Raw genomic sequence first — 23,830 nt, 5'->3', positions numbered from 1 at the left:
CACTGATTGGTGGTGCATTCTGGCCCACGAGTAAAATTGCCATTTGCCTCTCTGAACCTATGGCATCTTGAAGGAAGACAAATCAGTACTTAAAGCTCCACATCGTGCAAGCAAACTTGAAACAAGGCTTTCGGTATCCTATAGGTCTTCTGGCTTTGGCTATCTAGTCAACTGAAAACATTTATATGTGTGACTGTCTTCCATCCTCTGAATATGCCCAACCCAGAAAAGTTTCTTTTCCTCAATCTGTGCTGACATGCTTGCTTTTGGAATGAGTGCCACGTTTGTGATTTCGTCTTTCCATGAGATGCCCAGAATGCACAACAATCACCATATAAGCAAATCATTCCGTTACCTTTCATCATGGCTGTAAGTCATCCATATTTCAACAAGGTGCTGGGACCGTTATCTTGGCTTAAGAGCTGTAAGAATGAGTTTTGTGTTATTCCATGTACATCTCTTGAATCAGCCAGAGGTAGTAGTTAGCTTTTCTGTGCGTTGATTGAGCTTTGCCTCTTCGGTTGTCTGTTATTGTGGCTCCAAGGTAGCAGAATTTTCTAACCACTTCGATCATAAGGCATTGGAGCAGAAGTAGGCCATTCAGCCCATCAAGTTTCAATGAAGTGTTACTTCGAATGACCAACAATAGAGCAGTGACACCCTATCCAATAATCATGGTTTCTTGCTCCTTTTTAAAAGGGAGAACAATTTGCAGGCATCACAGAGATAATCCAAGAGTCTTTTGTAGCTAAATTTCTGTGTGAGAGCAATTAGTGCAACATTGTCGATGTAGAGAAATTCTCTGATCAAGACATATATCTTCTCTTCATTTTCAGTCTGAAAGCATGGTAAAGCATATTGTCTGATGTGTTATGCAGGTAAATTCCATCCATGTCTGCAGGGAAGGCCAACAGCATGGAGAAGAAGAAACTGCACAAAATGGAGCTGGGCTTGCAACCCTGTTTCATTCTATTCTTAAATCTAAAACTCTCTGAAGTGATGCCATCAAACTGAAGCACCATTTCTGTTGCATTTGGAGAAGGAAGTACCATGCATAATGTTATGAAGGGAGTGGATGAGAATGAGGAGCTTCGTTGGTCAGTCAATTTTTCCGAAGTCATATGGAGCCCTATAATGTTAGCAGTGTCTCATGTTTTATTGAGATGAATGAAAGTGGTTTTAAGACATAAGTTTGATTCCTTCAAAGACTTACATTTTTACAGTGGATTTCATGACCACAATGTGCCCCAAATTACTTTATCACTGATAAAATACATTTGAAGTGAGATTACCCATTGTAAGAAAATGCAGTAGCCAGTACATTCACAGCAAGATCCTCAAACAGTAATGTGATAGATGACCATGGCTCAATTCTTTTGTACATTGAAGTTTAAAATGTACCCATTTTGTTTACTTCCTATTGTTTTCTTTTTGAAGCTTTATCATCTGGTATCATGAGTGACATGCACTGTAATTATATTGGGTCAACCACAATTCTTTGCATATTGTGTGAGCTGTGACATCAGGAAGCTGTTAGAATGATGAAGTTGAGGTAATTGGTAAGCCGCTGGACTTTGTAGACAAAATAATGGCCTGAGGTAGCACTAAGCTCCATTCAGTGTCTCTTCTTTGTCAGTTACTCTTATGTTCCAAATGACTTTTTGAAGGGACTCTTCGAGCAGTGCAGAAATTTCCAAACTTTGTTCCTTTTGCTTTTGAGTTCCATAGACACTGATATCCTTTTAGTACCTGAAACAAATGAGACAAAACTGATATTTTCTCACCTGATTTGTACTTGCATTCCAGTCAAGTAGTAACCAGTAATCGGAATTTTAATTTGTCTCCATAACTCAAGAACAAGAGACCAGTGGAGCACTCCTTTTACAACCAGTTGACAGCAGGTATTTTCTTCATTGAAAACAGCTTCCAAAAAAAGGGCAGAGAGGTATTCAGAATCATGACAGGTCTGGACAGAATAGACAGGGAGTAAAAACAAAAGGGCATGGATTTAAAGTGATAATTAAAAGAAGCAAAAGTGATTATGTAAAAACAATGTTTTCACGCAGTCAGTGTTAAAGGTCTGAATGATCTGTCTGAGAGTATGGCAGAAACAAATTCAGTCAAAGTATTCAAAAGGGAATTAGGCTATTATCTGTAAAGAATGAAACCTTGCAAATTCTGAAGAAATTGGGAGCACGACGCTAAGAGTCGATCATTCAGAGAGCTGGTTCAAGAATTATCGACCTTCTGCACTTTAAAAATCTGTGATTGTGATTCTGGAGACCTTTCCCATCCAGACTCCTACCTTGCAACCTGTGTAAAGTTGCAGTCTTCTAAAATTTTGCTGTCTGCACCCTAACTCCAACAAGTCTCAATCATGCATCACCCCCAGTCCTCACTGAGCTATGTTTGCTCCATGTTTGAGAATGGCTGAAATGTTAATTTCTCATTGTTGTTTCTAGATATCTCTTTGGCCCTATTTATCATTATGTCTGTAATCGCATATAGTCTCTCAATGCCAATATATCTCTGTTCTTCTTCAATTTATGGCACATGATTTTCATTGCTTTATCGTAGGCCTATGTGCGTTAAGTTACCTAGGCCCCAAGATTTGAATTCTCTCTACCACACTGCTTTAAAACCCACCTCTTTGACAAAATGTTGGTTTCTTATCCCAACTCTTTCATAGTTTTCAAGAAGACAGCTACTCAGTGAATTAAGACTAAATAGAAACTAATGCACTTTGAGCACATACTTCTACCCTAAAGGAAAAGATGCATTGGCTTTGGAATAATGTGTTGTAAGAGTTGAAGTGTCACATAAATTTACATAGAATAGGTAGCAGAGAAAAAGGCCATTCATCTCCAACCCCCTTAGTCCATGCTGATATTTGAGTGCTTGAACCTTCTTCCATCCTTTTCTCTTTTAATTCTATCAACATAATCTTCTCTTCCCCTCCTATATGCATATCAAATTTCCTCTTAAATGCGTTAAAGAACTTACCTGCAGTATGCCAAAGACATGAGCCCCCCCATTCGCATTATTTACGGAAATTGCAGAATGAACTCCTTTACCCCATTTGATTGCAACTGCTTCGTATTGATGACCTCTGGTTTTGCTCACCCCTTAAATTGAACAGTCTCTGTGCCGATTCTATCAAAACTTTCATATTGATATATCTTTACTTGGCCACCATCCAGTCTTCTCTTTTCAAAAGAAGAGGTACAGAATATTTATACTTTCCCAATGGTAACAATCTTGCAGAAACTTTTTTTACACCCTTCTGTTGTCTTAATATTCTTTTTTAAGTAAAATGGTGATCAGAAGAACCATGCAGAGTACTTCTTCTGATCTAACCAAAGTTTAATACAAGTTTAGCCAAACTTCTCCATTTTGATTCTATCCCTCTAGAAATAAACTCTAAGCTTAGTTTGTTTTTATTATGGCCTTCTTGACCAGCAGTGCAATGTTTTAGTTTGTGCAATTGCACTTACTGCCATGCTGGCCCTGGCAAGATCCCAGACTTGCCTCTAAGTCTGCGTTCATTGCTGAATGCTTTCTTTACTTACTGTTGCAGTACCAGCAGTGGTCCCCACCCTGTGTGTAGTTGCTGGGACATCTGTCAATGCTAGAAATCTGAAATAAGAACAAAATGATAGAGACACGCTCAAAAGCTTTGGCAGCATGTTTGGAGTGGAACAGAATTAAAGTGCAGATTGCTAACGTTCCATCAGGACAGGCTGTTTCTCATAGAGTCATTGTCATTGAGGTCAACAGCACAGAAAAAAGACTGTTTGGCCCATCAAATCTGCATTGGTCAAAATCAAGCATCTAATTATTCTAATTCCATTTTCTAGCATTTGGCCCACAGCTTTGTATATTGTGGCATTGCAAGAGCTGACCTAAATACTTCTTGAATGTGGTGTTGTTTATATTCTCCTTTGACCTGCTTTGTCCTGTTGTCCATGTATTTAATGTATATCGTTTTCCTTGTCCTCAATTTTCCCTTGTATTCAACCATGATATTTCATTAGTGTATAATTGTTTTAGCTTTTAGAAATTCTTTTTCTTGGTCTCTATTGAACACTATTTTAACTATTATTCATTGACGTTTTACATTATTGCCCCTTTAATTTTCAGTGTTCTATTCTCATTCATTCCAAATCAGCTTAACTCCAGTCTATTATCATGCCTATGTCATCTTAATTATTAATCCTGAATCATATTATTTTATCATGACTGTTATGTAGATGCCTCTGCTTCTTCATTATTATATTTAGTAATGAGTCCTCCCTAACTGGCTTAAAACGGAGTCCGAATGCAGCTTATGTCACTCTCCACCTCATCTGGACAAAAAAATTCAGGAAAGTTGAAATCTGCCATGGTTATTTTTTGTTGTTTTTTGACTCATTTCCCTAATTTGTTTTCATATTCTTTTCCCACTTCCCTTCAGCAAGTAGGTGATCTGTAGACTCTGTGTGATCCTTCTTCACATTTTATCTCTGTCCACATGGCTTCTATTTATGCCTGTCTGATGGCTGCGTCATTGGTTTCTACTGAAATGGTGTTATGTCTAACATTTGTAGCTCCATCGTTGCTCTGTAATTATCTGAATTTATCTATTATTACCTGTCTTCCAGATTGTCGGAGTAGCAGATTCTCGTTTAATTGCCAGGCAGAATTTGCAGATAAACTACTCCATACAAGATTGCAACGTCTTCAATGGTGAGAACCTTTGGTTGGCTGCTTACATTACGATATAGATGTCATTGTCTAATCAAAGTAATTTGGCTAATTGTATTAAAGTCTTAAGCATACATAGCAAAAGTGAGTTAATTCCAATTGAAAGTTTAAACTTTATTAAGGTAAACATACAGCTAACGGGAGACCCTCTTGTGGCAAAATGGTCGTGTTCTGCCTGCACCACAGGTGTATAATGACATCCCTGGACAGAATGCATAGGAGAATAGTTTAACAAAAAGTATATTTTTTAATTATTATGTTGATAGGTGGGTTCTCTTGTGACGCTGTGCTAGTTTCCCTACCACTGGGCCGAGAGGCCCGGATTCAAGGCCTACCTGTTCGAGAGGCGAGCAATAACATCTCTAAACATCTTGATCAGAAAAATAGGTTAAATTTTAAAAAATTATACTGCTAATGGGAGTGCCCTCTTGTGGTACAGTAGTAGTGTCCCTACCTCTGGCCCGGGAGGCCCAAGTTCAAATCTTTACCTAAATGCTCATAGTATTTGTAACAAAGTAGATGAATTAACAGCACAAATCATCTTGAATGATTATGATGTGGTAGGCATCACAGAGACGTGGTTGCAGGGAGTTCAGGAGTGGCAGTTAAACATCCAAGAATTTACAACTTATCGAAAAGACAGGGAGGTGGGCAGAAGGGTGGGGTTGCCTTGTTAGTTAAGAATGAAATTAAATCTACGGCACTGAATGACATAGGGTCAGAGGATGTGGAGTCTGTGTGGGTGGAGTTGAGAACTCACAAAGGCAAAAAAACCGTAATGGGAGTTATGTACAGACCTCCTAACAGTGATCAGGACTAGGGGCGCAAGATGCACCTGGAAATAGATAGGGCATGTCAGAAAGGCAAGGTCATGATGATCATGGGGGACTTCAATATGCAGGTTGACTGGGTGAATAATGTTGCTGGTGGATCCAAAGAAAGGGAATTCATGGAATGTTTACAGGATGGCTTTTTGTAACAGCTTGTGATGGAGCCCACAAGGGAGCAGCCTATTCTGCACTTAGTGCTATGTAATGAGCCTGACGTTATAAAAGATCTTAAAGTAAGGGAACACTTAGGAGGCAGCGATCATAATATGGTAGAGTTCAGTCTGCAGTTTGAAAGAGAGAAGGCAAAATCGGATGTAATGGTGTTACAGTTAAATAAAGGTAATTACAGGGGCATGAGAGAGGAAAATCGACTGGAAGCAGAGCCTAGCGGGGAAGGCAGTAGAGCAACAATGGCAGGAGTTTCTGGGTGTAATTGAGGACACAGTACAGAGGTTCATTCCAAAGAAAAGAAACATTATCCGGTGGCGGATTAGACAGCCATGACTGACAAAGGACGTCAGGAAATGTATCAAAGAAAAAGAGACAGCCTATAAAGTGGCCAAGGACACTGGGAAATCAGAAGATTAGGAAGGCTACAAAAACATGCAGAGGATAACAAAGAGAGAAATAAGGAAAGAGACAAGAAAATATGAAGGTAAGCCAGCTAGTAATATTAGAAATGATACTAAAAGTTTCTTTCAATACATAAGAAACAAATGAGAGGCAAAAGTAGGCATTGGGCCGCTCCAAATTGATGCTGGAAGGCTAGTGATGGGAGATAAGGAAATAGCTGAAGAACTTAATAAGTACTTTGCGTCAGTCTTCACAGTGGAAGATATGAGTAGTATCCCAACTATTAAGGAGAGTCGGGGGCAGAGTTGAGTATAGTAGGCATTACAAAAGAGAAAGTGATTGAAAAGCTAAAAGGCCGAAAAAGTGATAAATCTCCTGGCCTCGATGGGCTACACCCTAGAATTCTGAGGGAGGTGGCTGAGGAAATATTGGAGGCTTTGGTTGTGATCTTTCAAAAGTCACTGGAGTCAGGGAAAGTCCCAGATGATTGGAAAATTGCTGTTTTAATCCCCTTGTTTAAGAAAGGATCAAGACAAAAGATGGAAAATTGTAGGCTGATTAGCCTAACCTCGGTTGTTGGGAAAATTCCAGAATCCATCGTTAAGGATGAGATTTCTAAATTCTTGAAAGTGCAGGGTCGGGTTAGAACAAGTCAGCATGGATTTAGTAAGGGGAGGTCATGCCTGACAAACTTGTTAGAATTCTTTGAAGAGGTAACAAGTAGGTTAGACCAGAAAAACCCAGTAGATGTTATCTATCTAGACTTCCAAAAGGCCTTTGATAAGGTGCCTCACGGAAGGCTGCTGAGTAAGGTGAGGGCCCATGGTGTTCGAGGTGAGCTACTGGCTTGGATTGAGGATTGGCTGTCTGACAGAAGGCAGAGAGTTGGGATAAAAGACTCTTTTTCGGAATGGCAACTGGTGACAAGTGGTGTCCCGCAGGGTTCAGTGTTGGGGCCGCAGCTGTTCACTTTATATATTAAAGATCTGGATGAAGGGACTGGGGGCATTCTGGCGAAGTTTGCCGATGATACGAAGATAGGTGGACAGGCAGGTAGTACTGAGGAGGTGGGGAGGTTGTAGAAAGATTTAGACAGTTTAGGAGAGTGGTCCAGGAAATGGCTGATGAAATTCAACATGAGCAAATGCGAGGTTTTGCACTTTGGAAAAAAGAATACAGGCATGGACTGTATTCTGAACGGTGAAAAAATCCATACAGCTGAAGTACAAAGGGATCTGGGAGTGTTGTCCAGGATTCTCTAAAGGTTAACTTGCAGGTAGAGCCCGTGATTAAGAAAGCGAATGTAATCTTGTTGTTTATCTCAAGAGGGTTGGAATATAAAGGCAGTGATGTGCTTCTGAGACTTTATAAAGCTCTAGTTCGGCCCCATTTAGAATACTGTGTCCAATTTTGGGCCCCACACCTCAGGAAGGACATACTGGCCCTGGAGCGTGTCCAGCGGAGATTCACACAGATGATCCCTGGAATGGTAGGTTTAACATACGATGAATGGCTAAGTATCCTAGGATTGTATTCATTAGAGTTTAGAAGGTTGAGGGGAGATTTAATAGAAACTTACAAGATAATGTATGCCTTAGAAAGGGTGGATGCTGGGAAGTTGTTTCCATTAGGCGGGAAGACTAGGACACGTGGGCACAGCCTTAGAATTAGAGTGGGTAAATTTAAAATGGAAATGAGGAGACATTTCTTCAGCCAGAGAGTGGTGGGCCTGTGGAATTCATTGTCACGGAGCGCATTGGAGGCTGGTACGTTAAATGTCTTCAAGGCAGAGATTGATAAATTCTTGATCTCATAAGGAATTAAGGGCTCCAGAGAGAGTGCAGGGAAGTGGAGTTGAAATGCCTATCAGCCATGATTAAATGGCGGAGTGGACTTGATGGGCTGAATGGCCTTACTTCCACTCCTATGTCTTATGGTCTTATGGCTTCACCTCCAAAGGTGTGTAGTAACATCTTTGAACAGGTTGATTTGAAAAATAGGTTAAATTTTTAAAAAATAATTACTGCTAACAGGTGTAAAACAAATGTTGTGTTCATCTGAAACGGGAAATAATTGGTCATGTTCTGAACCTAGGCAGCAAGGATTGGGTGTGGAATCAGCTGATTCCACTGCCTAACTGCTACAGTACCAACCACCAACAATAAGATTAACATAGAAAGCCTGCGGTGGCAAGAAGATTGAATCACCTGGAAAAGAAAGACAAGGACTTAAATTTTGCCTCACTGCCCTTTTTCTACTCTCTTCTTAATGGCTTTTCAGCTCTAGGTTCAACTATAGTGTTTTTTTAAGGAAATGGTTTAGAAATTTTCCCAAGCAAACACTGTCACCTGCTTTCAGCAGAAATATTGTCCCAGACAGAAATCCTAATCTCTCTGTCAATAAGTTGTGGATCAGCGTTATTTGATCATATATGTAGAGAAGATTGTCAGTAAGTGGCTGACCAAAAGCAGGAAGATATCATGCGTAATTGGGCGCAGTCTGTGTTCAGTTATATCTCAACTTGAATAATGGAAGAAAAATTAGAGTTGAACTCTGCGCCTACGGAATGGAGACAAAGAAAGAATTGCCAAATTCCTGCCCCTAGCCATTATCCAGATCTACTTATTGGAAAATGCATTTGTGGCTGAATACAGAATCAGGGCTCAGTGGTGATGTAAATGCAATTAAATAGCTGGTCAAAGTCCTTCAGTCTTACATATGGGGAATGATCACTTCAAAGAGTTACTAGAAGGCACATTATGTCTGTGGAGCTTAATTTGAGGAAGAAGCAGTACCATTCAAAAGGAAAAGCGGAAACAAAGAAACTTGATAAAATAGAAGGAAAGAAAACACAAAAATATTATTTTTTTTTAAAAATTGACAGCTTGTGTACATTGCTGGCTAGGCCAGTATTTGTTGCCATCCAGTTGCCCTTTAGAAGATTGTGGTGAGCTGCCTTCTTCAACTGATGCGGTCGTTGGGGTGTAGTGCTTGTGAAAGGGATTTCTTGGATTTTGACCCAGTGGCCATAAAGAAATGGTGATGTATTTCCAAATCAGGATGGTTTGTAGCTTGAATGGGAGTTGCAGGTTATGGTGTAAAATGCATCTGCTACCCTTGTCCTTCTAGTTGGTAGAGGTTGCTAGTTGGAATGTGCTGTTAGAGAAACCTCTTGTAGATCTTGTGAACTTTGTAGATACTACACATTGTTGCATCAGTGGTGAATATTGAAGGTGGTGGAGGAAGTGCCAGCCAAGGGAGCTGCTTTGTCCTGGATGATGTCAAGTTTCTTGAGTATTACTGGAGCTTGTCCAGGCCAGTGGAGATTATTCAATCTCAATCCTGACTTTTGCTTTGTAGATGATGGACAGGCAATGGAAAGACTAGAGGTAAGTTACTCAAACAGAATTCCTAGCCTCGAACCTGCACATGTGCCACAGTATTCATGATGCCAATGACCATTCCTAGTCAATGGTAACACCCAGAGTAGTGTTAGAGGAAGATTCAGCGATGATAATGTTATTGAATGTCAAAAGGCAATAGTTAAATTCTGCCTTGATGGAGATGACAATTGACTGGCACTCATGTAGCACAAATGTTACTTGACACTTAGGAGCACAAACCTGGATGTTGTTCAGTTCACAGGCTGCTTTGGTATCTGAGGAATCATGAATGGTACTGAACAGTGTGCAATCATTAGTGAACATCCCTACTTCTGACCTTAGAATGAAGGGAAGTCATTAATGAAGCAGCTGAAGATGGTTGGGCCTAAGACATTACCCTGAGGAACTTGTGTAATGATGATATGGGCTGAGAAGATTGACCTCCAACAACCAAGTATGTGCTAGGTATGACTCTAAGTAGCAGGGAATTTTCTGTCTGATTCATGTTGACTTCAGTTTTACTAGGGTTCAATGATGCCATACTTAGTCAAATGGTGCCTTAATGTCAAGGGCAATCAATCTCACCTCTGGCATTCCACTCTTCAAGTATGGAACAAGGCTATAATGAGGTCAAGAGTGAGTTGCCTGGCAAATCCAAACTGAGAGTCAGTTCAAACTAAACAGATTATTCTTTTGCAGATGCCACTTAATAGCACTGTCACAACTTTTTCCATCATTTTTATAGTTTATTTTTCCACCACCATTGACAACTGGATGTGACAGGATTGTAGAACTTCGATCTAATGTGTTTGGCGTGGATTCGATTGGCCCTACCTATTGCATGCTGTTTCTGCCGTGTGGCATGCAAGTAGTCCTGTGTTGTAGCTTCACCGGGTTGAACCCTCATCTTTGTGTATGTCTGCTGCTGCTACTGCTTTTCCCTACTGCATTCTTCAGTGAAGGAGAATTGATCTTTCAGCTTGCTGGTAATGGTAGAATGGGGTAGCTGCAAATTGGAGCTGTACTTATCAAGCAAATGGTGAATATTCCATCACATTCTGACTTGTGCCTTGTAGATGGTTGGGCAGACATTAGGAAGTCAGGGAATAAGTTATTCATTGCAGAATCCTTGGTCTCTGAACTGCTCTTGTAGACACCATAATTAAATGACTGGTTTAGTTCATTTTTCTGGTGCATGCTAACATTCCAGGATGTTGGAAATGAAATTAAGTGATGGCCATACCGTTGAACGTCAAGGGACTATTGTCACATTCTCCCAGTTGGAGACAGTGTCAGACAATAAATATCTGCTGGAAATGTCACGTGTCAGCTATCAACATAAAATTATCATGATCGTCCTGTAGTGGACTGAATTGTTTTAGTATCTGAGGAGTTGAATGGTACTGAACATTACACAGTTGCCCACTTCTGACCTAATGGAGGGAAGGTAATTGATGAAGCAACTGAGGATGATTGGCTCTTAGAAACTGCCCTGAGGGGCTTATGCACTAGTGTCCTGAGACTGAGATGATATTGACCTCCGACTACTGTAACCATTTCCTTTAAGCTAGATGTAACGCCAACCAATGGAGCATTGCAGATTGAAATACTCTGAGTGAAATCAGATAAAGTTGATTTACTATTTCTTAAAGCTATTGAGAGTTAATCAGAGCTGCTTTTCATCAAACTTCCCTTATTAATCCATGCTTTTTTTTGTTATGGAAGATTGGCGAGAAGCTGCAAAACGGGAGAAATTTGCAGATGCTGTGATCATAGCAACTCCAGACAGGCATCATAAGGTACACAGAAAAGCAATTTCCATGTTTGTTATGAATTAGCATGGGCAACAGATTAAACAAACAAAAATGTCAGGACGACTGAAGTACAAGGTAAGCCTATAATGTCAAAGTGGCTCTGGGAAAACCAATGTTAAGTACACAAATATCCCAATTTTAATCAGAAATTTGGGGATGGTTGAAATGGGCTTTATTGAACCAGTAAGAAATGACACTAAAATAATGCCATAAGTTGTGTCTAGATGAATAGTTGTAAGAATTTGATTGCAGCGTTTAGAATGCCCATTATGTGTACTAGAATAATGAGTAGTTGGGAGTGAATTATTACTTACACGATTGAAATCAAACAGAACTGTTCAATGCACATAGATTAGAATATCGCAAGGTACAATTTTCAATCTGGGTTGAGTTTGCTGATCTGAGGCAGTGTTTTATAAGAGTGATAATATTTAGCTAGGCTTTTCAGGGTGAGAAAGAGGGGAAAAATCACCAGAGAATCAAGCCTTTATATGGCATTCAGTGACACCTACAGGGAAATACTCATGCCTACACATTGGCTGATGATCAAATAGCTTGTTGACATTCATTATCTCAATTTGTTAAAATAGCAGAGAGGTGAATTTGATGTTTGTATTAAGAGTTTTCACATTAACAGTATTTTAAATAAAAGTAGATCTGTGTGGATGATGGGGTGTACTTTCCTTAGCATTGTGTAGCTGGCAGCATCAGCTATAAGTGACATTTTCTTGCTTAATTCTATTGATAACTCAGGTACACAGTGTAAGCTAGGAATAGGCCAATATTTCCATTGCCAAGAATTACCAAATCCATAGGATGGCATTTTTCAACCTTCATGCATAATTTGTACATGCCTAGATCAAATATTGATTGCAAGTATTGAATGTTTTCCATTGCTATTGGTGATTATATTCAGGAAGTTGTGTTGGATGTCAAGGAATCAGTGAAACAGCTTGATTTTTGTGTACATTATTCCCATGGGCGTAGCCAGTGAGCACCAGGAGGTGGTTTCAGCCACAGTGGGACATTACCTAATGTCTGCATTTGTACAGCTTTGGCAAGAGTCAATAAATATGACTCCCTGGTAGATAATCTCCTTTCTAACCCCTAAAAACTGAATATGTGCCATTGTTATTGTAATTCTGTTGGCCATCAGCTCACTTCATTCAAACTAGAAATTGTTTGAGGCCTGTACGGCTCTTACTGACCCATTGTTTTAACCAGCTGAGCCATCGTGAAGAGTAAATGTAGTGCATTAATGTCAAAATGATTGGAATGCCTGTGCCTCTGAGCAGGAATATGTTGAGCTCTTTGTTGATGACAGGATGATTAGATTATGTTTTTATTCTCCTGGATTGTCCTCATTGTTTCAATCATTTAATGACAAATGCAATTATATTTAATATCTAAAATACTTAACTTATAAGACACACAAGCTGTATTATTATTTATAAAGTGGTACCTGTTAATTATACTAGCACTTTTTAGTTTATTTGCTAACATATTGTATTTAAATCTACAGGACCCAACAGTGGCATTTGCAAAGAAGGGCTACCACATCCTCCTGGAGAAACCCATGGCAGTAGGTTGTCATTATTAATGCTGACAAGAGATTATAACGTAACAAAGTATAATTGAATTAGATGCAGAAGATACATTTATCAGTTTTACAGTCAGAATTCAAATATAAGTTTGAATTTATATAAATGGGGAATTTAAAGGGGATAGGTTGTATCACATGTTGTTGCTATTCCAAGTATTAGTAGGATGTAAATACCCTCTTGTAGCTTTCACATAGTGAATTCCTGATCTCAGCCAAATGAAAAGCAGGTACATTGACATGAAGGGAAAGTGAACATCTAAGAGAAAGAATCAGCTAAAGCCATAGCTTTTGCAGATTCTCACAGATAGTTGAAGTGTAGCTTTGCAGAAAAATAGGGCAAATTTTACAGTTAACTTCATAATTGGGATGTGATGTATATTCTAACTAGATCCAAAGTAAAGTTAAAATGATTAAAAACTAGTCAATATGAATTAATAGATTCATATATTTTGGAAAAGGAATGTGACAATAAAAAAATCAAATTTTCAAAGCAGTTTGATTTGAAGAAGCAGAATAACCAGAGCTCTGGCCTGATCTCAAGCACTGATTTTTAATTCTGTTTAACTAATTGTTCACTATAGTGAGAACAGCCATTAATCCATAAGTGAATTTATCAATAACGCAATATTATCTGCAAAAGAAATCACTACAGTTCTTGCAGAAATGTCCAATCTCTGCAATCCAATCCACTGTCATGCAATCTCATTCAACACAACTTCCTAAATAGGAAGGAGATGGGTGACATTGCACAACTACTGTAGTGTCAGTTCACCAAAAATCTCATAAAGGTTGCTAAAAATAACAAGTAGTTTCTCATGAATCTTATTACAATCCAGAATTGTATATTAAACTACACCTGCTCCACGCAAGAGTGAAATGTAACCTGTTGAGTGACAGATTGTTCTCTGAATCCCTAAAACAAATGCTGTTATAGCCAGAAGGACCACCTTAAGAGGTAGCAACATTCACTAAATTCCTTAGTAGCTATTGGGAAATTATATGCTTTTGTATATTAACATAATCCATTGATCCAACTTCATCTCCTAGATAACCTCCTGACCTCACCGCATTGCTTCAAGTTGCTATTTTTGCAGTATCTTGTGACTGCTCTGAAGAGGCAAGAATTTAAAGGTTCTTCTCTTCCCCTCCAGTTGTCTAACATTAATTCTGCTGAGTAGATGAGCAGTTAATAGGTTATGGATTGAGTTTCTTTATGACTTAGTTCATAGAGGCAGGAAAATAATTAGCTGCAACTTTTGCCATCAGGTCAACCATATGAGCAATCAGGGAGATCTAGACACAGGCTTTCTGGTCAGTATTATCCTTGCAGTTTACCACCTTGACCCATTACTCATCTCACAGTGACCATCAATTATATAATTTTTTATTATTGCAGTGGCTGAGGAGTCAGTTTATCGGGATGTATGCTAAATGAAAAGCACAGAAAGAATAACGAAGGTTCTCTTAAAAGAAACGTTTGAAACCCATCTCAGAATACTTGTTGAATACTTGATTTCTGAAGAAGGGTCTGGACCCAAAATGTCAGCTTTTCTGCTACTCTGATACTGCTTGGCCTGCTCTGTTCATCCAGTTCTACATCTCGGTATCTCAGATTCTCCAGCATCAGCAGTTCCCACTATCTCACAATACTAAGCACACCATATCCAGTTAGTGCAATTCAGATGTATGTTCCTTCTGTGTCCTCTGATACACTACAACGTTTATTCTATAAAATGTTTTGTAAGGTTCCATTTCTAACAAAAGAGAATCTAGCCATTGCCTATTAACATTTAATGGAATTCCCATCACTGAATCTCTCCCTGTCAATGCTGTGGAAGTACTGGGTTCACCAAAAATCTCATGAAGGTTGCTGAAAATAACACATAGTTTTTCTTGAATCTCATGACAGTCCAGAATTTTTTACCACATCCACAAAAACCATTCACTCCCTTCACCTCCACTCAGTTGTAGCAGTGTGTACAATCTATATAATGCACTGCAGAAATCCACCAAAATTCCTTAGGCAGCACCTTCCACACCCACGGCTCCTTCCGTCTAGATGGACAAAGGCCTCTGCAAATTCCTGTCCAAGCCACTCACCATCCTGACTTGGAAATATATTGCTCCTCTATCAGTGTTGCTGGATTAAAATCCTGAATTTAATATTATTGTGGATCTGCCTATAGCACATGGACTGCAGGAGTTCAAGAAGGCAGCTCAGCACCACCTTCTCAAGGGCTTTTAGGCTTGAACAATAAATGCTGGCCTGTCCAGTGATGCCGACTCTCATGAATGATTTTTTAAAAATGAAAACTCATAATATTATTATGTCAATTAATTTGACAGCTCAGGTTAGAATATTTACTTTTGGTGAATAAGGTGAAATAAAGTTATTCTTCTCTATTTTGTTTTTACACTGAGAGGAACAACCTCTGTTTCTATTGAATTACTGAGGTTTCATAGAACATTACAGCACAGTACAGGCCCTTCGGCCCTCGATGTTGCGCCGACCTGTCATACCAATTTGAAGCCCATCTAACCTACACTATTATTGTGGATCTGCCTATAGCACATGGACTGCAGCAGTTCAAGAAGGCGGCTCAGCACCACCTTCTCAAGGGCTTTTAGGCTTGAACAATAAATGCTGGCCTGTCCAGTGATGCCCACTCTCATGAATGAATTTGAAATGCTAGCCACACCCGCATGTTGGACTGACAGATCTGAAGCTAAACGAACGTACCTTTTAAAGAGGAAAACACATGGGTAGGAATCACCAAGCCCATCTTCTCATATTCCCCAGTGGCTAGCTCAGGCAAAGGGTAGTATAACAACTGGGTGCAGGCAGTCTATATGCCATCTGGAGAGGAAGGGCATGCCAAATAAGGGAAAGAGACAGTCATTTTTTTTCATATATTATCCTTTCACAGGTTTAGGTGTCTCTGTCTAGTCCTGCAGTTGCTGCCTATCCCTAATCTTCAGCAAGGAATGCTGAGTCAATGATCTATCTCTGCCTCCTTTTGAGGTCCCCAGCATCACAAATACTAGTTTTTGACCAGTTTGATTCACTCCATTTGATAAAGGATATGGATTCTGAGCATCACTGTTGTAGTACTGATGACTTGGGTCTAGAACCAGCCCTGCTCCTAGCCAATCTGTTCTACTACAATACTGGCATCAGTTCTACAATGTAGAAAATTACCTTGGGATCTCCGATCCACAAAAAACAGACAATGCAATACGGTCAATTACTAATTCATCAGTCTACTCTCAATCATGAGCAACGTGATAGATGTCTTCCTTGACAGTGTTATCACTGACACTTACCGAACAAGAACTTGTTCACTGATTCTCCATATGAACTCTGTCAAGGTCACTTGGCTCTGGGTCTGTGTACAGTTTGGCATTAACATGGACAGTAGACCTGAATTCCAGAAGTCAGATGAGAGTGACTGCCCTTAACATTTGACCAAGTGGCATCAAGCAACAAAAATTGAAGTCAATGGAAATTGGAAAGGAAATTCTGCAGTGCGTGAAGCTGTATGCAGATTGTTGGAAGCCAACCCTCTCAGTCCCAGGGCAACATCGGAGGAGTTTTAAATGTTAATTCTATGCAACTTCATCTATGGACATATAACAGGTAGAGTTTGGACCTAGAATTGTGCATCATTGTGCAAATATATTAGTCACAAAAATTGCTCACTCATGATACTTATGATATTTGTGAAACTCAAAATCAGTGCAAACCTATGAAAGTTCACCCCACTATCTTTCCTGTGAAACTTCCAATTGATTCTTAAATGATCCAGGTGGCCTAACCATACTTAACATTTCTGTTGTTCTGGCTATTAATCAGGGTAAAAATGACTTCCTTAAAGCTGTCCTAGATGTCTTTTCATACCTCTGAACCTGTCCCCTCTTGTGCTACTGTTCTGTTCCATTGACAAGTATTGTCTCAGGCTCAATTTAAATATGTTATGCTTTTATATGTCTTTTACCAGCATTTATAATGTTTGTTCTTAACATTCATCCTTTGTTTTCTGCAGAATTATTTACAGTTCTGAGAAAGTACAATGCATTTAAATTATGACTGCTGGTTTGATCCCGAAATTGCAGAAAATGCCTAAATAAACATCAAATGTTCCCTAGTAACCTTGTTGCCTAATGACCAGGAAATTTAAAGCAACCATGCTTACACTGACATATATGATTACAGTTATGGAGTGAATGGTTCCTTACTATTTTGAAATAATATCATACTGGACACTGCTGTAAACACTACTGCATTGCAGTGATCTACATTAAATTTACCTCATTTGTAATTTCCCAGCTTTATCTCCAATCCACCAACTTCCCTAACTATTCTGGAGACGTTATCTCTTGTTGAAGCCTAGTTTTCCAAATGATTTAACTGATTTTTTGTTTGCTTTTAATCAGGTGACTGTGGATGATTGCAAGGAGATTGTTGCGGTATGCAAGGTGAATAATGTGATGCTTGCAGTCTGCCATGTACTGAGATACTCCCCACCAATTCTGAAAATACAAGTAAGTTTATCTGAAAGCTGAGATCAAGCATAACTTTGAGCATTGACATATTGAGGTCTAGATCTAATGGAAATTGTCAACCAACGAAGAGTCGTAATAACTTGCATTTTCCAATGGCCAGACAATCATTATCCCACCATAGATGGGAAATACTGCAACATTTCCATCACGGTCCAAAAGAGTTATCTATGGAATTGGTGACATTTGTGATGTTTGAAATTTAGCTGTAGAACAAACTTAATCTTTAATTATTCAAAAGCTTCTGAACTAAATTTTAAAATTATACAATGAATTTCTGAACTTGGTGATTTGAAGTTGTAGTTGCAAAATATATTTTTGTCATCAAATGATGCTATGGTACCATATAAATGTCTTTGTTTATTTTCCCCTTTTCTCTAGTGCAATATATTCAATCAGGATTGCACCATATGTAATCACATAACTTAATCCATGTCACTCTTCTGTGTCATTTATTGTTCATTCTGACAAGCGATATTGTTCAACCGCGTAGTAATAGTCTGCTATTCATTGCATAAAACTGTCCTTTATTAATTGGTTTGACTGTAGCGAACCGAGCGTAGGTGTTCTGCAAAGCGGTCCCCAAGCCTCCGCTTGGTTTCCCCGATGTAGAGGAGGCCACAGCGGATACAGTATACCATATTAGCAGATGTGCAGGTGAACCTCTGCTTGATGTGGAAAGTCTTCGTAGGGCCTGGTATGGGGGTGAGGGAGGTGGTGTGGGGGCAGATGTAGCACTTCCTGCAGTTGCAGGGAAAAGTGCCAGGTGTGGTGGGAGTGTTCATCCAGCTCCACACCTTGTTATCTCGGATTCTCCAGCATCTGCAGCTCCTATTATCTCTGATGTAATAACCCTTACCTTGGCACTGGGCAGGGCACACATCTCCAGCATTCTCTTTCATCACTACAAAGAATGCTATTTATCCCCCTAATTATTGAGTCCCTGACAACTACCATGTCTCTAGCCTAGTTCATGCGCCCCCCCCACACTGAACAGCCTTTTGAACCAAGGTGTCTTGATCTGCATAATGGTCATCTATGCAGACTTTTTCCTTCTCCCCACAGGTAATAAGTATTTTATACCTGTTGGACAGGATCAATATTTATCGAACTTCTTTCTTAATCTTTCCTGAAGTGTTATCTGACTCCTTATCAGACATACCCCTTCTTTCCTTTGCCTGTGTGACCGAATTTCACTTAAAACTGTCCCTCCTATTCACACAAATTTGCTGACTGAGTCTGAGAGGTTCGAAATGGAAATGTGTGCTTGCTTATGACAACTCCAAAGACTCCCGTATATTACAGTGCAGATATAGTGTGGGAGTTGAGTCGTATTTGCCAGAATGTGTATAAGTGGCATATTTTACTTTTAAAGTTGTATGTTTTACTTTCTTCTACAATTGAAAGTATAGCTACTTTGATGCAGTGCACCAATTAGCAGCAAAGCTTGAAGTGAATGCCAGTGTGTATTCTTTATGTCTTCTTTTTAAAAGTATTACAGCTCTATCGTAATTGCAGTTACTGAAATGAACCACTTTTATTTGTATCCAATTGCGCATTGTGATTCATTCTGTGAACTACACAGAGACAAACATCTTCTAATGTGGTAATGTGAACAACAATTCAGCAGATATACTTCCCCTCCCCCATTCAGTGTGGCCTAACCCAGTCTATCACCTCCGTATGACCTCCTTTCGGAGGACACTGAGTGGCGCAGGCTAGCACAGTTTCTATGACCACCCTCAGAAGTATTTGATAATCAGTGAATGTCAATTGCCAGAGAAGTACTTGTGACTGAATGAAGCTAAACGATGTATGGCTTGGCTCAGATGTGGAAAGAATTCCTCTTTCTGTTTCTCTTCCACAACTACTTAATTTCTTTCAGCACATCGGAGATCAGGAAGCAGAGTTCAAGTCTAATACGCTTTTTATCAGAATTTCTAGATCAGATCCCTATTATATAAATTATTCCCTTCCTGTATTTTAACGGTTATACTTCTTTCTTCCTAAAGCAGGGAATCATAACCGTATGGGTCAGCAGGAATGGACCAGATGGTCTTCCACTGTTTGAAATGATTGTATGTTTTGAATATTTGAGGGAAGAAAGTACCTTTCATGTAAAAACAAACAAGTTTTATTGAGGGAAATATAAGAAATTGCAGATGCTGAACTAGGTAAGGAGTTCCATCAAGATAACTGAAAGCATATTTTACAGGATTAGTTGTAAGAATACTTTCAAAGCTACGAGAGATTGCATTTAGATCTGATTCATCCTGAGCAAGAAATAGGGACTGGAGTCATTATCAGTGAAGTAGCAAATGATGGTTTGAGTCATAGTTCTTCTCTTCTGCTTTCAATGGCTCATGAGAACCCCATTTATTTCATTAAAACAAAATACTGGGAATACTGCAGTAACTCAGCGTCTGTGAATAGAGACTGTTCCAAAACAAGTGTCACATTGCATTCAACATTAACTGTGTTTCTTTCTCCACAGATGCTACCAGACCTACTGAGTTTCTCCAGCACCCTCCAGATTCTTCTTTTACTTTACACTCTACAGTTGCCATAAAAATACTTTATTACATAAACAGATAATAAAATGTGAGGCTGGATGAACACAGCAGGCCAAGCAGCATCTCAGGAGCACAAAAGCTGACGTTTCGGGCCTAGACCCTTCATCAGAGAGCTCTGATGAAGGGTCTAGGCCCGAAACGTCAGCTTTTGTGCTCCTGAGATGCTGCTTGGCCTGCTGTGTTCATCCAGCCTCACATTTTATTATCTTGGAATCTCCAGCATCTGCAGTTCCCATTATCTCTTTATTACATAAACAGTTCATCATACTAATTCTCCATTTCCGAAAATAAGTGGATGCTAGTCTAGTATTTAGAGAGCATGGGTAAGATTTTCCCTTTGTTGTTGGGACAAATTGTTGGGGCCTTTGGACAGTAAACAGGATCCAAACCTGCGCCATGTTGAAGACAGTCACCTGATGACAGACTTGGTAAACTGGCCAATGAGTGACCAGAAGGCATATTTTCTAACCAATTCAAGATTATTGGAGAGCCAAGAGAATGCCCTCCAACGATGTCTGTATCTTCTAAGGTAGGAGCTGCCAATAGCTGCATAAAAAGAGTGGATGCCTCATTATCAAGATGCCTCTGATTGTCACATAAAAAAAATGATTTAAAAAAAACTGAAGTGCCAGTCCATGAGAATGGAGAGCAATGTTTCCTCTTCAAATGGGGCAATTCATTCCCTTATCTTCAGTGGAAGCCGCCTCTTCTCACAGGCCATGATTTAACAGAATTACTAAAATGGCTTGCATACTTGGCTTACTAACAGCTATTGACTGTGGAAGCAAACGGTTAACTGCATGAAACTGATGCTCCCAGTACACAATCAGAACAGCAACTTATAAAGTATCTTCCACAATAGAAATGCTATGTGAACCGGAGTTCTTGTTACTGATTCTTCACACTTCCTATATCCAACTGTATGTTGGAAACATCAGTTCCTAATTTACATAAGAACATATAAACTAGAAGCAGAAGTAGATCAAGAGGCTTCCACAGTCAATAGCTGTTAGTACCTTTGCCATTTGCTTCAAGTGTAACTGAAGTGGATATCAACTAATTCAGGTCAGACCAGCAGGGTTGCCCTTGTATATTTTCACCCCTAACCTGTCCTAGTGCTGTCAACATTGCTGGAGCAATAGTTTATCTTGCTATGCCTGCAAGCCATTTTAGGAATTCTGTTAAATCATGGCTGATCTTTTTGTGCTTCATCCATCTTTTCAATTATGTTTTAACCATCTATCTTGGTAATCCTTGATTCCCCTGCCTAACATAAATCTAGCTACCTCTGTCTAAAAATATTCAATGACTACACCCGCACTGATTTCTAAGGCAGCAAGCTCCAAAGCCACACAACTCTCTGGAAAAAAAAACTCCTCATCACTGTCCAGAAAACATGACCCCAAATTTTAAGATACTGCCTCCTCATTTTGCACTGACCTACAAGAGGATGCATTCTTTTCAAGACCATATTGTCAAGATCATTTAACATCTTATTCACTTTAAACAATCACCCCTCCATTCCTCTAAACTCCAGTGGGAACAAGCCCAGCCTGTCCAACTTATCCTCATAAGACAGCCTGCTCATTCCAGTATCAATCTAGTAAACCTCCCAATCTGGTAAACACTTCTAACATAGAATCCCTACAGCGTGGAAACATGCCCTTCGGCCCAACAAGTCCACACCCAGCCTCAGTGCATCCCACCCAGACCCATCCCCCTATAACCCACCTAAGCTTCACATCCTGAACATTACAGGCAATCTAGCATGACCAATGCACCTAACCTGCTCATCTTTGGACTGGTACCTGCAGCTCCTTCCAATCCCACATCCAGTCCTGAAGAAGGGTAATATCTGAAATGTTGACTGCTCCTTTCCTCCAGATGCTGCCTGTCTTGCTGTGTTCTTCCAGCCTCCTGTTTGCCCACCCATATTTACATCTTTCAAAAATAAGGAGACCAAACTGCACACATTTGAGATATGATCTCAACAATACCTGCAATAACATCCTTACTTTTATGCTCAATCTCTCTAAAAATAAAAGATAACAAATGTAGTGGACAATGTGGAAGATTGCCTCAGCATACAATGGGACCTTGGTGAGATGGTCCGAGGAGTGGCAGATGGTGTTTAGTTTAGATAAATGTGAGGTGCTGCATTTTGGAAAGGCAAATCAGGCAGCAGTAATACACTTAATGGTAAGGTCCTGGGGAGTGTTTCTGAACAAAAAGACCGTGGAGTATAGGTTCAGAGTTCCTTGAAAGTGGGGTCGCAGTTAGACAGGATAGTGAAGAAGGCGTTTAGTATTACCTGCCTTTATTGGTCAGTGCATTAAGTACAGCAGTTGGAAGGTCATGCTGTGGCTGTAGAGGACATTAATTGGGCCATTTTTGAAATACTGCATTCAGTTCTGGTCTTCCTGCTAGAGGAAGGATGTTGTGAAATTTGACAAGATTCAGTAAAAATTTACAAGGATGTTGCCAGGGTTGAAGAGTTTGATCAACATGGAGAGGCTGAGTAGGCTAGAGCATTGAAGGCTGAAGATCTTTATAGAAGTTTATAAAATCATGGGCCAGCATAGGATGCATAGCCAAGGGGAGTCCAAAAATAGAGGGCATAGGTTTAAGTGAGAGAGGAAAGACTAATAAGGAAACTAAGGAGCAACTTTTCTCATGCAGAGGGTGGTGCATGTCTGGAATGAGATGTCAGAGGAAGTGATGGAGGCTGGTATGACTACGACATTTAAAAGGCATCGGAATGGGTGTATGAATAGGAAGGATTTAGAGGGATATGGGCCAAATGCTGGCAAGTGGGACTAGATTAATTTAGGATATCTGGTCAGTATGGATGAGTTGGACTGAACATAGGACATTACAGCGCAGTACAGGCCCTTTGGCCCTTGATGCTGTGCCAACCTATGAAACCAATTTGAAGCCCATCTAACCTACACTATTCCATTATCATCCATATGTTTATGCAATGACCATTTAAATGCCCTTAAAATTGGCGAGTTGACTGCTGTTGCAGGAAGGGCATTCCATGCCCTCACTACTCTCTGAGTAAAGAACTTACCTCCAATATCTGTCCTATATCTATCACAACAGTTTGGTGGACACAAGGTGAACAACCGGCAAAGATAATCACGTCACTGCTGAAGTTCAATGGTTCCTGCTTAGTGAGGCAGTAAATTTTACCTGCAAAGAAAGCACATTTGTCATCAGGAGGCTGCTTCAGTGTCTCCTCTTTTTCTGCTAGATTCATCATGAAGTTCCTTTCTGCCGTTCCACAAGCACGTCTGCTTCGCCTTTTCTTCTATCCTCATCCCTTTGTTCCCAGTTTGGCAGGAATAATGAGGTGAGGCAAGATAAACTGCAGATTTAGCGGGAAATGTTGTGGTAATGGCACAGACAGAAAGAGCTGATCAACTTCATTCTCTGCTCTCGCTAATCATTCAGTTTACACCAACAGGAAAGACATCACGAGAATCCTATAAACCGAAAAGTCTATTACCATGCTGTACAGCTCTATGACTCAATCCTGTTAACCTTCTTGATTATGTGCTGTACCTTCATGCAAACTTTTTGTGACTGATACACCAGAATCTCTAAATCTCTCTGCACCTTGGAAATCTGCGTCATTTTCCACTTCACTGATACACTACTTTATATTCTTCCTGTCAAAATGGACAACTTTAAATTTTTCACATTATACTTGATTTGCCCGATTTTTGCCCACTCTCTCAATCCATCT

At 39.7% G+C, this 23,830-nt stretch overlaps 1 protein-coding gene across 5 annotated transcripts in view; it reads left to right on the top strand.

Moving 5' to 3' along the window:
- Positions 1 to 23,830, top strand: part of zgc:154075 (uncharacterized protein LOC556929 homolog) — a 200,366-nt gene that overhangs the window by 25,106 nt on the left and 151,430 nt on the right. For all 5 annotated transcript variants that reach the window (XM_059655659.1, XM_059655661.1, XM_048561747.2 and 2 more), the window contains exons 3-6: positions 4,641 to 4,725; positions 11,255 to 11,328; positions 12,866 to 12,925; positions 17,381 to 17,488. In XM_059655659.1, coding sequence (XP_059511642.1) covers positions 4,641 to 4,725; positions 11,255 to 11,328; positions 12,866 to 12,925; positions 17,381 to 17,488 — 327 coding nt within the window. The remainder of the gene's footprint in view (positions 1 to 4,640; positions 4,726 to 11,254; positions 11,329 to 12,865; positions 12,926 to 17,380; positions 17,489 to 23,830) is intronic.

This window comes from Stegostoma tigrinum, chromosome 28 (assembly GCF_030684315.1).
Source record: "Stegostoma tigrinum isolate sSteTig4 chromosome 28, sSteTig4.hap1, whole genome shotgun sequence".
In the NCBI taxonomy this organism is placed as follows: domain Eukaryota; kingdom Metazoa; phylum Chordata; class Chondrichthyes; order Orectolobiformes; family Stegostomatidae; genus Stegostoma; species Stegostoma tigrinum.
This window is presented reverse-complemented; position numbering and strand designations above follow the sequence as displayed.